Source organism: Gavia stellata, chromosome 23, assembly GCF_030936135.1.
Source record: "Gavia stellata isolate bGavSte3 chromosome 23, bGavSte3.hap2, whole genome shotgun sequence".
NCBI classification, from domain to species: domain Eukaryota; kingdom Metazoa; phylum Chordata; class Aves; order Gaviiformes; family Gaviidae; genus Gavia; species Gavia stellata.
In genome coordinates, this window is record NC_082616.1 from 12,175,349 (window position 1) to 12,188,810 (window position 13,462).

General features: G+C 52.0%; 1 protein-coding gene across 3 annotated transcripts; it reads left to right on the forward strand.

Moving 5' to 3' along the window:
- The first annotated feature begins 718 nt into the window (after positions 1 to 718).
- On the forward strand, positions 719 to 9,718 carry NAPB (NSF attachment protein beta). Of its 3 annotated transcripts, XM_059828554.1 has the most exons (12): positions 719 to 816; positions 3,700 to 3,779; positions 4,192 to 4,203; positions 4,438 to 4,554; positions 5,665 to 5,711; positions 5,834 to 5,911; positions 6,912 to 6,967; positions 7,401 to 7,485; positions 8,223 to 8,327; positions 8,580 to 8,648; positions 9,039 to 9,089; positions 9,614 to 9,718. In XM_059828554.1, the coding sequence occupies exons 1-12, from the start codon at positions 719 to 721 to the stop codon at positions 9,716 to 9,718; spliced, it is 903 nt and encodes a 300-aa protein (XP_059684537.1). The 3 variants fall into 3 exon arrangements, with proteins under 3 accessions (XP_059684537.1, XP_059684536.1, XP_059684539.1); XM_059828553.1 differs by lacking the exon at positions 4,192 to 4,203; XM_059828556.1 differs by lacking the exons at positions 4,192 to 4,203; positions 4,438 to 4,554.
- The last annotated feature ends 3,744 nt before the right edge of the window (positions 9,719 to 13,462 follow it).

A 13,462-nucleotide genomic window follows, 5' to 3' on the forward strand; every position in this document is an offset into this window, starting at 1 on the left:
TTCCTTCTTTCTGGCATAGTCTTATGTGCAGCTAGTGTGGCTGCGGAGTGGTAAGGATTGATCCTGACTGAGATCTGACCCTTCGCAATGTGCGCTGCTCGCAGACATCTGTCTCATACAGTGCTGGAGCTGGATCCTGCTCCGATTTCCTCCTATTTTAAGCACCCCCGTCCCAGGGGCGGCTGATTTCCTGAGGGGTACGGACATTTTCAGGAAGGTCCTGAACAAATCTACCTTTAGAAATTACTTTTGTAATTCTGAGGGTTACGGGTGCCTCTGGGGCAGTGCAGCTGTACAAGTTTCACCCTCTTGCAGGGTCCCCCTTGTCGCGGAGGTGCAAAAGCCGACAGACTCCAGCTGTACGCGCGGGTGTCGGGGCGCTTTTATTCCGAAGAAGCCGCAAAAGGGTCGTTGGAGCTTCTAGACCGTCGCTCGTGAATCGGGGATCCCGCGTCGCCGCTTCCGAAGGGCCGGTGAGCTGAGGGGGGGCCCGGCCAGGCGCCCCTGCCTTCCTCCGCGCTGGGGTGGGCGTCGTGTGCGGCTGGGGATGCTGCGGGGGGGCGTGCAGGGTGCATCCCGCATCGTGCATCCCGCAGCGCCCACCGCGCCCCACGCCTGACGCACGCGCCCCGCCCTCCGTGCGCGCGCCCGCCGGTGCAGCGCCGGAGGAGGAGGAGGAGGAGGAGGAGGAGGAGGAGGAGGAAGGAGAGCCGCCGCGATGGACAGCACGGGCAAGGAGCGGGAGGCCGTGCAGCTGATGGCGGAGGCCGAGAAGCGGGTGAAGGGCTCCCACTCCTTCCTGCGGGGGCTCTTCGGGTGAGCGGGGCGGAATGAATGGCAAAGGGGGGCGTGCCCGGATTGTAAAGGGGGGGCGACTTGCAAGAGGGGGGTGCGCGAAGGGAGGGGTTGCAAAAGGGGGGAGCACGGTGCGCAAAATGGGGGACTTGCAAGGTGTGCGAGGGGAGGGGCTGCAAAAGGGGGGGTGCGGGTGTGCGAGGAGAGGGGCTGCAAAAAGGGGGGTGCGGGTGTGCGAGGAGAGGGGCTGCAAAAGGGGGGGTGCGGGTGTGGGAAGGGAGGGGCTGCAAAAGGGGGGGTGCAGGTGTTCGAAGGGAGCTGGGCCCTGTGCGTGGGTTTCTGCAGGGGGGTGGCCCCAGCTCCTGCCCCTCCACCTGGGTGCTGTGCCCCCCCCCCCCCCCCCCCCCAGCGTGGGTGAGGGTCTCCCTTAGCCTCTGCAGTGGGTGGGCTGTGTTAGGGTGGGGAGGGAAACACGGGCCCCCCACCTTAGCATAGCAGGGGTAAGCCCGGCCAGCGGTGCTCCAGCAGCCCCCCTTCCAGTGTTGTGCCCCCCCCCCCCCCCCCCCCCCCCCCGGGTGCTGCCTCTCCTGCGGCTGTCCATGGGCACAGCAGTGTGACGAGCCTGCTCGGCCTCTGCAGCTTAGGGTGCCTCTGCCTGTGCCCCCCCCACCGTGTTCAGCCCGCCGTGGGGGGTGTCCCCGGGTCCACAGCAGCTGCACTCGCTCATCCCAGCTTTATCCCGGTAGGGAGTCGCCGCTGGTAATCCTCTCGCGGCTGCGGCGTCACCGGGGTTCGCCCTGGCAAGGGCTGGCCTCTCCCCTTATCCTGGGGCGCATCCTCACCCCGCAGGGCAGCAGCACCCCAAGGGCTCTGCTCGGGCTGCTGCGAGCGGTGCCAGGGCGAGGCTCGAAGCCCCCCATCCTCCTGGAGGCCTCCTGCAGCTCCGGGGGGGGTTCGGACCAGGCTCGGGCTTTTGCAGATGATTTCTGCCCAGCGGAGCCGTGGTCCCCTCACAGCTCCGAGCCCTTGGCTCGCGGCACAGAGACCCTCCGAAGGGACGGGGTTGCCAGGGGGAGCGATACCCCCAGAAAATGGTAAAGCTTCCTGTTTACTGGGTCTTTTTGTGCAAACGTAGATGTTCCTGGGGGTGCTACGGCTGTGCCCAGCGGGGTTCTGAAAAACCAGCAGTTTTGGCCACCTCAATTTTGGCTTTTTTTTTTTTATTATTTTTATTTTTAAGAAAAGAGCATTTATGGAGTGATGCTCCCATGGAGGCCTTGGTGTTTCTAAACAACAGCCTGGAAAAATCTAGTGCCCGCAGCCCTAAAAGCAGAAGTTTTATAAATAAATTCCTCTCCGTCCTCTGGCAGATTAATCGGGCAGGGCGTGCTCCAGGGGCGTAATCCGGGCAGCAAATTGCTGAAAATCCTGGGAGTGAACCGGCAGAGATTTTGAGAGGCAAATTTCTCATTTTCTTGGGCTAAAAATAGATGCAAGAAAAATTGCTTTTAAAATGGAAGAAAAGGTGGTGGGTAACTTTGCTCTCGGCATCCTCCTGGTGAAAGGGGGTGCCCAGGCCACTGACTGCCCGCCAAAAGCATTATTGACGGCTGTGTTTTTCCTGAAGAGCTCCATTAGCTTGCACAAGCACTTTTCTTTTTTATTTTTTTGAGACTAAAAGGCTGAAAACGGCCCTGGTTTGGATGCTTTGCAGGGTGTAGCATTACCTCGTGCCGCCTCCTTTGGCTTTAGTTCACGCAAAAGGCGGCTTTCAAGAGCAAGAGAGAGCAGTCCAGAAAAACCGCCTGTACTTAGAAATGAAATGTGGTCGGCTGCCAGAAGAAGTAAGGGGAAAAAATAAAAGGCAATAATAAATGTTGTCACCTCCTGCGCTCCAGTCCTTTCTGGGCTCAGCAGGCCCGTGTGCTACAGAGGGCAGTAACGAGCTTGCAGGAGCAAGTCCATGAAGAAATCTGCATTTAATTAACAAAAATATTTAACTTCTCTCTCAGGATAAAGTAATCATTAATCATCCGGTTTGGGGAGCCGAGTTATGCTGCCAAACCCCATCGGTTAGATTTGTGTTGATTTGTTTTCTCGCTCGCTTTCCCTACCAGAAGATGGAGAGGTGAAAACCCAGCGGCGTGTCGGGGCTTGGGCTGATGAGGTTTATTTGTTGGGACCCGGAGAGCGTGCGCCTGTGTTTGTTATGCAAGCAGCAAGTTGTCTAGCATCTCTTAATTTTTGATTTGCTTTATGTTCTCTGAATGATGTGGTGGTTTGTTGCGTACCGGAGCTTGCTTTTTGCAGGTGTTTTTGCTGAGTGTCTTGTGAGACTCTTACGAGAGCCAGCTGCTCCTGCCCAAAAAAGGAGGGACCCAAATCAGGGAGCAGATGGGGGCTTGCTCCAGACTCCAAACTCTTTAGGCATGTGCCAAAACCCTAAGTTGCCATTTCAGGAGTGAGTTTGCCTCAGTTTTCCTGTCCCTGCTTTATGCAATGAAAAACTCCACTTCCCCGTTCTAGCAAGGGCTTAGTTATTCGGTGCCTGCCAACTCCGCCTGCTCCCTGTTCACAGCGGCGCTTGGGGGACCCCCTTAGACGCTAACCGAATTTCTCCCTATCTCCACTGTGTCTTGGTAGTGAGCTGGCACCCCCTGGGAGAGGGTCCGGTGAGGGCGGGGGTCTGCTGGTCCCCTAAATCCAGCTTTCCCCTCTCCAAGCAGCGTGATGCTCACCCAGCATTTTAAAATCAGGGTGATCAGCCTTGTCAAGCCCGAGGGGCCATGTCACCCGAGCACGCGGGGCTGCAACATCCCAAACCCTATTTCAGCTCTCGGCTCCGGTTTCGGGGGCGGTGTTCCATTCCGGCACGGCATCAGGGGCTCTCTCGCTGTGTTTCAGGGGCAACACCAGGGTGGAGGAAGCCTGCGAAATGTACACCAGGGCTGCCAACATGTTCAAGATCGCCAAAAACTGGAGCGGTGAGTACAGCCCCCGCAACTGCGGGGCCTGTGTTAGAGGGTGGCTGATGCCGGGGTGACCCGCGAGCGCCCGAGCATCTTCCTGCGAATTACGGGAGCGGAGTTTTGCATCCCAGGCTGTTTCCATGGGGATGGTCCCTGTAGCAATGTAGTTCCTTTGCTCTGCCCAGCCCTGTGATGATTTAAATATTGGGAGGGTGGGCCAAGGCGGGGTGACCTGAATGTTCCTGATGTTAAATAGCTGGGGTGCGGTGTACCATTTTAAAATGAAAGCTCCTAAGTCTGCAGGGAAGCCTGCGAAAGGGGTGCTGCCCTGGGTTTGCTCTTCAGCAAGAAAATACCTTGGGGTGGGATGTCAAATCCAATGAGTTTTGAGATCCAGGGGATCCCCCTTGCTGATCCATGGGCGCAGCCAGTAGCGAGGGTGAACACACACTGCCAAGGATGAGCGTGCGTGTGGGGTGCCCCCACTGCGCCCCATGGGGATGGGCTCAACCCCTGGCAGATGAGCAGCTCCTGGCCACAAACAATTTGGGGTTGTTGCATGTCTCAGCCTCTCTGGGTCCTGGGAAGTGACGTGTGCTTTGCCTTTTTTCGGCGATCCTGCTCGTTGCCGGGTTGGAGGGGTACATGGGGTCGGTGTGCGCTTCTCTCCCAGCCGCAGGAAATGCGTTTTGTCAGGCGGCCAAGCTGCACATGCAGCTGCAGAGCAAACACGACTCGGCCACCAGCTTCGTGGACGCCGGGAACGCCTACAAAAAAGCAGACCCGCAAGGTGAGGGGAGCGATATCCGGGATTGTTTCTTGCAGGGCTGTGTAGTGGCAGAGGAGGTGGTGCGCCGAGGCTTTCGGTAGTGGCCGGGACTGCGGATCCTCACTGCAGGCTACTCGAAAGCCATAATACCTCCTGCACTTCTGCTTCTCCAAAGCAGTTTTTCAGATGATGCGAGCTAGTCAGCATCGTCTTGGTCTGCCGCGTGGACCGGCACGCGTGGGGGTGTCATCTCGAGGTGATCTCTGGCGCTTTGGCTGTACCAAAGCCTTTGCTGAGCTTTGGTACGCTGCAGCGTGTTGGTTGTGAAGCGCTGCCGTCGGTAGCTTCCCTCCTGGTTTAGCTTGACTTTGGAGACGTGCTCACTTCTTTAAGGAATACTTCAGGCAGGTCTCAGGTCTGGATCCCAGGGGGGTCCCTGCCCTTAGCCCCAGCCCCGTTCCCAGGGGAGGAAGATGGATCGACCTTTGATGGGATGAGGATTCTTGAAATCTGGTCATAAAGAGCAGGGTTGTGGTTTTCTGGAAGACCTCCGATTCCCTTACCCTGGCTGAGTGTTTGGAAACAAACCAACCAATCCACCAGTATTACCCATGGTTTCCTGTGCCAGGGGGCTGAAGAAACTAACTCAGGGCTGGTATTCCTGTTTTACGATTGTAAAAGCCCCGAATTTCCTAGAAAATGGCAGCCCCTGCCTGTTTATGAGATTGGCATTTTGAATTCTGCTCTGTTTGAGGAAGCAGCCTGATGTTTGTATTTTGCCCATCCTAGTTTTTGACTGTTACCTTTCAGCGTCAGGGTTTTTGCCCAGGCGAACAGGCAGGCCATCGGTGGGATGGGGGTGTTCGGGCTGGGTGAATCGGGATTAGATCTGCAGGTGCAAAAATATGAGGGACGTTACATCTGTAGGTCTTAGGGGTTGAAAATGCTATGTCTGTCCTTCCAGACATACGTACATACATGTGTGAGTAGATACTTATTGAAGAAGCTGGTGCGTGGTCTGATGAAGAGAAACGTTACCGAGATCTGATTTTTGGAGGGGGGGGAGGTCTTGGGCTGGAAGTCTGACGTGCTGGCTGACTTTGTTGTTTTTCCTGAACACTCATGCTGCAGAGGCCATCAACTGCTTAAATGCAGCTATCGATATCTACACCGACATGGTAAGAAGCTGCACTGGCAGCTCGTGGACCGATGTGCGTGTAAGAGAAGCAGCTTGGTAAATGCTGTGTGTGCTGGGCAGAGGGGGAGCCCCCGTCTCACGTGCAACCTCTGCCTTCTCTAGGGGCGATTCACTATCGCTGCCAAGCACCACATCACCATTGCGGAGATCTACGAGGCCGAGCTGGTAGACATCGAAAAGGTAAAGGATGCCGGGCGCTGCTGGCACTGCTCTGCAGGTGCTGCGGCAGCAGCTGCATTTCCTTCCCTGGCCAGAGCAGCGCCGAGCTCAGCGCGGCTGATAAAACCCCTCTCCCATCCAGCACCGGGCTTCTTCATGTAGGTGCAAGTCACCCGTAACTTGAAGTTAGCGTTAACAGCATGAGTGATGGATTTTCCCAGCCCCGGTATCTCGCAGGGCAATCCTGACTCTTTCGTGTGCCCCTCTGCTGAGCAACAGCACAGCAGGGCTGGCAGAAATGCCCAGGCGAGAAACCTCCTTGACTGAAGTGGTGTTTCACGTCTGAAAAGCACTTTGGGAAAGTTGTGGGGCACTTTTATAGCTGTTTTCTGATGCGCCCAAAGGAAGCTGCTGTTACTTTTAGTTCACAGTTCAGCACCAACCCTCTCTCCTTCCCGTAACCGAGGTCCCTGAGCAGGAATCCTGCTGCAAATCTTCTGCTTGAGGTTTGCAGAACAAAAATTCACGGTTTCTAGATACTACTTTCTAGACAATCATTTGCTTCCTCAGCTCCACTTCATTGGATCCCGTCTCTCTCCATTAATGGCTTCAGTGTTGCCTCTCTGCGTGCAGCCCCACTTAAATCAAGCCCTGCTATGTCAGGGCTGTTCTGTTAAGCGGTTTATTATACCGCAGCAAACCTGGCAGAAGCCTTGTCGCCCTGTGATCGTAAGCGTTTGTAGTCATTACCTCAAGCGTAGTGTCACCTGTATTAAACCTGCACCGGAGCTCAGGACTCTTAACAAGGTCACGGTCAAATTTCCAAGGGCAGCCTCGTGTTTTGAGCGTGCAGGGGATGCGTGGCAGCGCCTCGCTCCACCAGAAAGCCCGCAGTGTGCCGTGCCGCTGCTCCCTTTGCACGCGGAATGGAAAAGCTTTTGTGAACGTGGTCGTTGTACACTGGTCTGACCAAAAACGGTACGTCAGGAGTGGCGTTCAAGCGCGATGTTTCTGTCCCCAGGCGATTGCACACTACGAGCAGGCTGCAGACTACTACAAAGGAGAGGAGTCTAACAGGCAAGTGGTCTTTGTAGAAGAGTCACAACAGGGAAGGGCTGGAGATGGGGATCTGTCCCGGACGGCCCACGCGCTCGCACGCCTGGCCTGCCGGCCTCTTCCAAAATGTCCTTTGGTGGGATGCCCGAGTCCTACTTAGATTTCTGTTTAAGGTTTTCATCCTGCATGCAGCCTTGCCTGGTTTGGGGTGCCTGTTTTGGGCACAGAGGGATTGAGCAGTGTCTGACACCAGCTCTGTGCTGAGCTGAAGGTCCTCGTGCCTTTCCCTGTGTTTTAATTTTGGCTGTTAAAAAGAAAATTCCTAACTTGCTAGCTTTTGGGTCCTGCTTTTATATACACTAAGTAGTACAGGTAGTGCTTGGAGGTATCAGGGTATGGATTTTTCTTTCCCCCAGGACACAATTACTTACTTTAATGCTATAACTGATTGTAGCTCAGCCAACAAGTGTCTGCTGAAGGTGGCTGCCTATGCCGCGCAGCTGGAGCAGTACCAGAAGGCGATAGAAATCTATGAGCAGGTGAGGTTGTGCGCTTCGTCCAACGGGGCAAAAATTTCTCGAAAATGAAAAGTGGGTCAGTGTGTCGGTGTCACAAAATTGCCGTCGCCCAGAAGCTCCTAATCTTGCTTTTTTTGGGGCTTAATGACACCTTTACGAGATGTGGTTTGCTCCTTTGCTTCTAAGAGTCGCTTTAACTTACCAAAGGCATTTTCTTTCCCTGAATTCTGTTGTTTCTAGAGAAACTGGGGGAAGCAGGGAGAAGGAAATCTATAATTACACTTTTGGTCGTATTTACAAATACGTTTGGCAGAAGATTTCCCCCCAGATTTGTAAACTTGATTGCTCTGCCTTTGTACCAGGTATTTACCTGGGAGTACTTGCCGTGCTGTTTTTGTGCTTCTGGAGTGTTAATATTGGAGCAGGCTTTCACCGAGCGACTCGCTTTCCCCTTTCTGCGTCAGACGGGACATGCTGAGGTACCGGCGTGGTACCCCTGGCCTGGTGCAGTGGCTCCCTGGGAGGACGGGCTGTGGGGGTGCGCTCTCTCAGCTGCCTGCGGGTTTCTGACCTCGCTTGGGATTAGTTACAAATCTGTCTGGCTTCCCAATAGCTTTTTGTACGGACACTGGCATTTTTTCTGTGGTCTTTATTTGCATTCTGGCAGTGTGTAATTATAATCAGCTGTCCTGTTTTTAATTCAGTCCTTAATGATGTGGGTTCCTTTCCCAACTCTAATGATACCTTTTTGTGCCTAGGTCGGAACAAACACGATGGATAATCCTTTGCTCAAGTACAGCGCGAAAGAGTATTTCTTCAAAGCCGCTCTGTGCCACTTCATCGTGGATGAGCTGAACGCCAAGGTTGGTGGGCTCAGGGCGGTTATCCCAAACTTTCTGCATCCCTCTTAATCGACCTTTGCCGGGTGAGATGCGTTCTTGCATGCCCGGGGAATTGCATGGACTGAAGCGTGAAGTGCCGTAGTGTCGAGCTGGATTTACCGCAAATGCTTTCCCAAGCTCTCTATGCGGTTTTAGGACTGGAAGGCAAAAATGGAAATAAAAAGCAAGTAGTTTTGTGTGAAACGAGCCTAAGCATTGTCTTCTCTCTTTCAGCTTGCACTTGAGAAATACGAAGAAATGTTCCCTGCGTTCACAGATTCACGGGAGTGCAAGCTATTGAAAGTGAGTAAAGCCGGTTTTAAAATAGTCACGCTTGAAAACGCGTACTGCCCTTTACTTTGTGCTTTTTCACCTTGCCATCAATTGGGTCACTTATTGGAACATTTTGGAGGACATCAGACTCACTTGGCACTGGGTTTATCCCAGACTTGTGGAAGTAGCTGCAGCAGAAGGATGATTATTCTAGCTAACTTAAAAAAAACCCCAAAACCTTTTTTGTGTTCGCGGCGGGTGGTTTGAATGGGTTGCCCAGCTGCCGCTGCTGGACACGTGGGTGCCTCGCAGCGCGGGGGCAGAGGTCCCCTCGCTCCTGGGGACGCGATGCCCGCACACCGCCCCTGCGGGAACACGCAGTAACAGCCTATTTCCTGATTTTCAACGGTGTTCTCCTAGAAACTGCTGGAAGCCCACGAGGAGCAAAACTGCGAGGCATACACCGAGGCGGTAAGTAGTCACGAATTCACTGAGGTGCGCTCATGGATGGCGGGTTGTTCCCTTTTTATCTTTTTTTGGGGCATCTGTCCCGTTAAATGTTGGGTAACTGGTTGCCTGAGCTCCGAGTGCTGTGACCGAGTCTGGTGGGGCAAAACACTGGGCATGTCACTGCTGAGCCACCCCGCCCCAAAACAGCCCGCAGGAGAGATCGACGTTAGCGGAGCCGCTTCCAGCCTGCGCTCTAGCGAGTCCCAGATGTCATGCTTTAAAATTGCTGGTTTATCACTGACAGTTCAGTAAAGATCCTGCCTGCTTTTGCTCCAGCTCCTTTCGTTGTTTTACTGTGGCTTAAAGTGCTCTGTGTGTTTTTGGATAGATCGGTAGATACCCTTTTTTAATTTAATTTTATTTTTTTCCCTGAGAAGAGTAAAAGTTTCACAAGACCATACTTCAAGAGCTGCAGAATGCTTCTTTTGCAGCAGTCTTGTTTGCTTTCTAATATCTTAATTTAAACCTTTTTTTTTTTCTAATAGGTTAAAGAATTCGATTCAATATCACGGTTGGATCAGTGGCTCACAACCATGTTGCTTCGCATCAAAAAGTCAATCCAAGGAGAAGGGGATGGGGACCTGAAGTGAATCGTGCGTGGTATCTGTGGCATGCAGCCTAAGTAATCTGTTCTTGTGTTACAGCCAAGGACCACGATGGGATACGTGGTAAAATACCTAGCTTTATTTTGTTGCTTACAAATCCAATGACTTGTGTGTTTCCTTAGTATCCTGCTCTTTGTCGTGACAACATGGGTAGAGGGGAAGCGATGCTCTGGGTGTCACTGGCAGACCTTTCTGAGGTGAAAGCAGCAGTGCTGGCAGAAAGCCTTTCCTCGTTTTGCTGAACCCAAAGTCTGCACTTGCAACTACTATTTTGTCCCGCTGTTCTGTCTTAAGGCTCAGTACCATTGATTCCGGCATGTAAATAGTTCTTTGCCCGTGCCCGAACAGTACAAATAATTGCTTCTGGTCTGTTGCTGTGGTGTTACTGTTTTCTGTTCCGGGATGGACCTCTGCCAGAGACACTTGGACCTTTGGGTTTGGTCTTTTTTTTTTTTTTTTAATGATTGAGGTTTTTTAAATGGTGCTAGTGAAAGGCTTTGTGACTCATACGTACAGTATGCATGTGTGTGTATATATCCTATACAGATACATGTGTGCACGTATAAATACAGCATACTAATGACCCAGTGTGGGCAGCATTACACGCTGGGGGACAGGACTGCTTAGAGTGGTGTCAGCCCTCCGCACAGGCGTCGCCGAGTAGACCTAGTTAATGGTGTATTTTGTATTTCAGATCTAAATATAAAATGTAAGGGTCTTCTATATTTTCTTGGATCTATTTTTCCACTTACTTTATTTTGTGCTGCATCCCATCCCTCCTACCCCGAGTAATAATCTATTTTTCTAACTTTTCGTTTACGTGAACTCCTGCTGCCGTCTCTGCGACAGGTCTGTGCGCGCCGGGCAGGACCCGTTAGGGTCTGAGCTCTCTGCGGCTGGCGAAGCTGCCTGCTTCTTGTGCGCACAAAGGTGTTGACCGAGACTCAATGCGATGCAGAAACCTTGTCTTAGTTGTGCCAGATGAATTGAGCTTGCTTTGGAAAGGTGTAGCCGTGTTTAAAAATTCCTGCAGTAATTTTAGAAATGTGTTTTAAAGTGTCTGCAGCCAAGGCTCTTTGTGCAATGCTGTTTAACTAGAGATGATTCAGCTACCCCTTATTTCGTGTGTGTACGTTAAGGAGGAGTCGGGAGCCTGTGCAGTTCATCAGCGGGAGCTGTCACTCAGTATTTCTCTGTAATGAAGTGATTTTCTCAGCTGCACTACTGGCATGTAAAGAATGAAAAAGTAATGAATTAATTGCTTTATTTGGCACAAGTGCTGTTTAAGTGGGCCCTCTTCTACAGCCGGAGCGGGAATAGCATAGTGACCCCCAGCAGGCAGCTTCGGCGGGCGCTGTTGCCCGGTGTGGACTTGGCCCCTTGGTTCTCCTGATGAAGCGATCATCTCTGGCAGCCCGAATGCCGGCTTCCCGCTTCCCTTCGGTTTGTCTGTAATCTAGGCGTTTATCTGAGCCGAACACGGCTTGGCTTGTTGGTCTAAGAGGTTCAGTTCTATTCAAGGGGTACTTTGTCTCTACCACTGGCTTACAAAAAAGAAAACCAAAAAATGCTCCTGGAACATGCCAAATTATTATTTTTTTTGTTTTCCTGACTCACCTCGCTGGTCGCTTATTTTCTGTAGACTGTTCTGTGTACCTGAACTTGATAGAAAAGACCCCTGAGCCGTGCAGAACTGGCAAGGTGAGTGCATTGAAAATGCCTGGAGGGACGATGCTCGTTCTTCCAGGCAACTTCAGTTCTTTCACTCCTCAGATGTGTTTTTAAGGCTCACAATCAACCTCTGTCCACCACAAAACCATCACTTTAACTTAGACCACCACACGTCACGTATGTCTGTCCACAAACTCGGCCAAGAAGTACTTTAAATTTTGTTCAGCGTGTGGTCCTGCTCCACCCGAGATGCTCGCACACCTCAGCGCATCAGAACCGAGGATTGACTGACATGTTCCGTGGGCGTCCCGCTCCTGTGCCAGAGACCTCCGCGTGCTTGTGCCACCTCCGCCGGGCAGAGAGAACGCGGGCCTTGGGAGGCAGCTAGCATGGGAGGTGGGTGATCTAATCGCGAAAGCTGCATTAGCTGCAGATTTGCTCTTTTTGGACAAGAGGGCCCAAAGACATAACCGCTGCTGGACTTACCCATGGTAAAAGGGTGGGCTTGGAACCATTTTTGTTTAATAATGGACCTGTTTCCTTAGCGAGCAAAGAAAGACCCATCGTATTGACAGGTTTGTCTTGTGTCCAGCACCTTGGTGAGGGGAAGCACGGGCTGAGGTTTACTTTTCCTAGCGTCACAGAGAACCGAGGCACGTATTTCACGCCTTTTTTTGTTCACTTTTCCAGGTGTCAGTGCTATGCACAGTTGGGGTAAGATGCACCTGGGGGTGTGTGGGCTGTTACTGTGCTCTGGAGTAATACCCTTAAAATACAAATGTTAGTTCTGTGTACGTAGGCTACAGCGTGTCCTCCAGTGTGTCAGTGGTAAATTGTGACAGTTTGAAAATGACAATCTGCCACTCTGCTGTATTCCCCCCCAGTACACAACTCTGTACTATGAACACTTACTCATGAAACGGCCTTAGTAAGAATATCATGTTTTGTGTGAATCTGTACATGAATAAAGTGAAAATCATGAATGTAAGTAGTGACAAACGTTCCTTCCTGGAAAAGGCAGAAGGCAGGCTGAAGCTAGAGCCCGATGGAAAGCCGGGGGGGTGTGATGGTAGAAGCCAGTGGGCACAGTGCTTCCTTTCGGCTGCTTTGGTGACCTGTTAAGGTACATCCCATGGGTGCACACTCGTCTAGGAAAGCACCAGCTGGGCATTTTACAGTGACTGTCACACCACTTAATTGCTTGTTGTACAGCATGTCATCTGCAGGAAACCGGAATGCCCCAGAGTATCACGTGCCCCATTTTTTCCGGAGCGTTTCTCAAGGCCTAGCTGAAGGTAAGCTCCCAGAAACCGATCCCGACTTGTGGAAGGGGTAAGGTCTGGCCCAGGCCTCCAGCGGGAGGTATTGCCGCTCCCTGGCAGGGCCTGGGGAGGAAGAAGAGCAGCGCCCGACAGCAGAGCCGAGTCAGGGCTTAGCCCAGTCAGTGCATTCGCAGCGGCGGGGGGCTATGCGTTATGGGGAGGGTATAGAAACAGTCGAGACAGTCATCGAGTCACTGGAAGGGTCAGGCTTAAGATTTCAAATATTTTAATAAGAACAGTTCATAGGAGGAACTCACTTCCATACATTCATGGAGTACAAAAGATTCCCTGGCTACAGGTACTAATGCTCAGACTTTAAATATATCTACAAACTCTTTACAATGGTCACTGGGAATACTGAGCTTCAACAGGAACGTCATGCTTGAATAAATATTTCAAATATAACCTCTTGGAAATGTTCTCTTTTAAAAAAACGCCCTTTCTATAGATTAAGTTATGATTCCATGGTAACAATCAGACATCCCTTTAAGGTTCAAAAATAGCTCTGTGCCACCAGTTTGGGTATCTCTATTGCTTTGCCAACCCCTAAGCCATAGAACAGGCCCTTGCAAGGCTTGATTGTGCTTACCTTTAGACTAATGCCATCTTTCAGAAAGTGGGGTTTTTTTCTCCTCTGGAGACCCGTGCACTGGTGGAATTAGCTGTGGGAACTCGACAGCAAAACAGTAATTAGCTTTTCCCACAGGAGTATTACTGAATTTAAAAGTAAGTCTGC

Excerpts from the sequence above, each read along its gene's own strand:
- NAPB (XM_059828554.1), top strand. The coding sequence starts at position 719 with ATGGACAGCACGGGCAAGGAGCGGGAGGCCGTGCAGCTGATGGCGGAG. Across the intron at positions 8,649-9,038 it reads GGGAGTGCAAGCTATTGAAA|AAACTGCTGGAAGCCCACGA; the intron begins GTGAGTAAAGCC and ends GTGTTCTCCTAG. Across the intron at positions 9,090-9,613 it reads GCGAGGCATACACCGAGGCG|GTTAAAGAATTCGATTCAAT; the intron begins GTAAGTAGTCAC and ends TTTTTCTAATAG.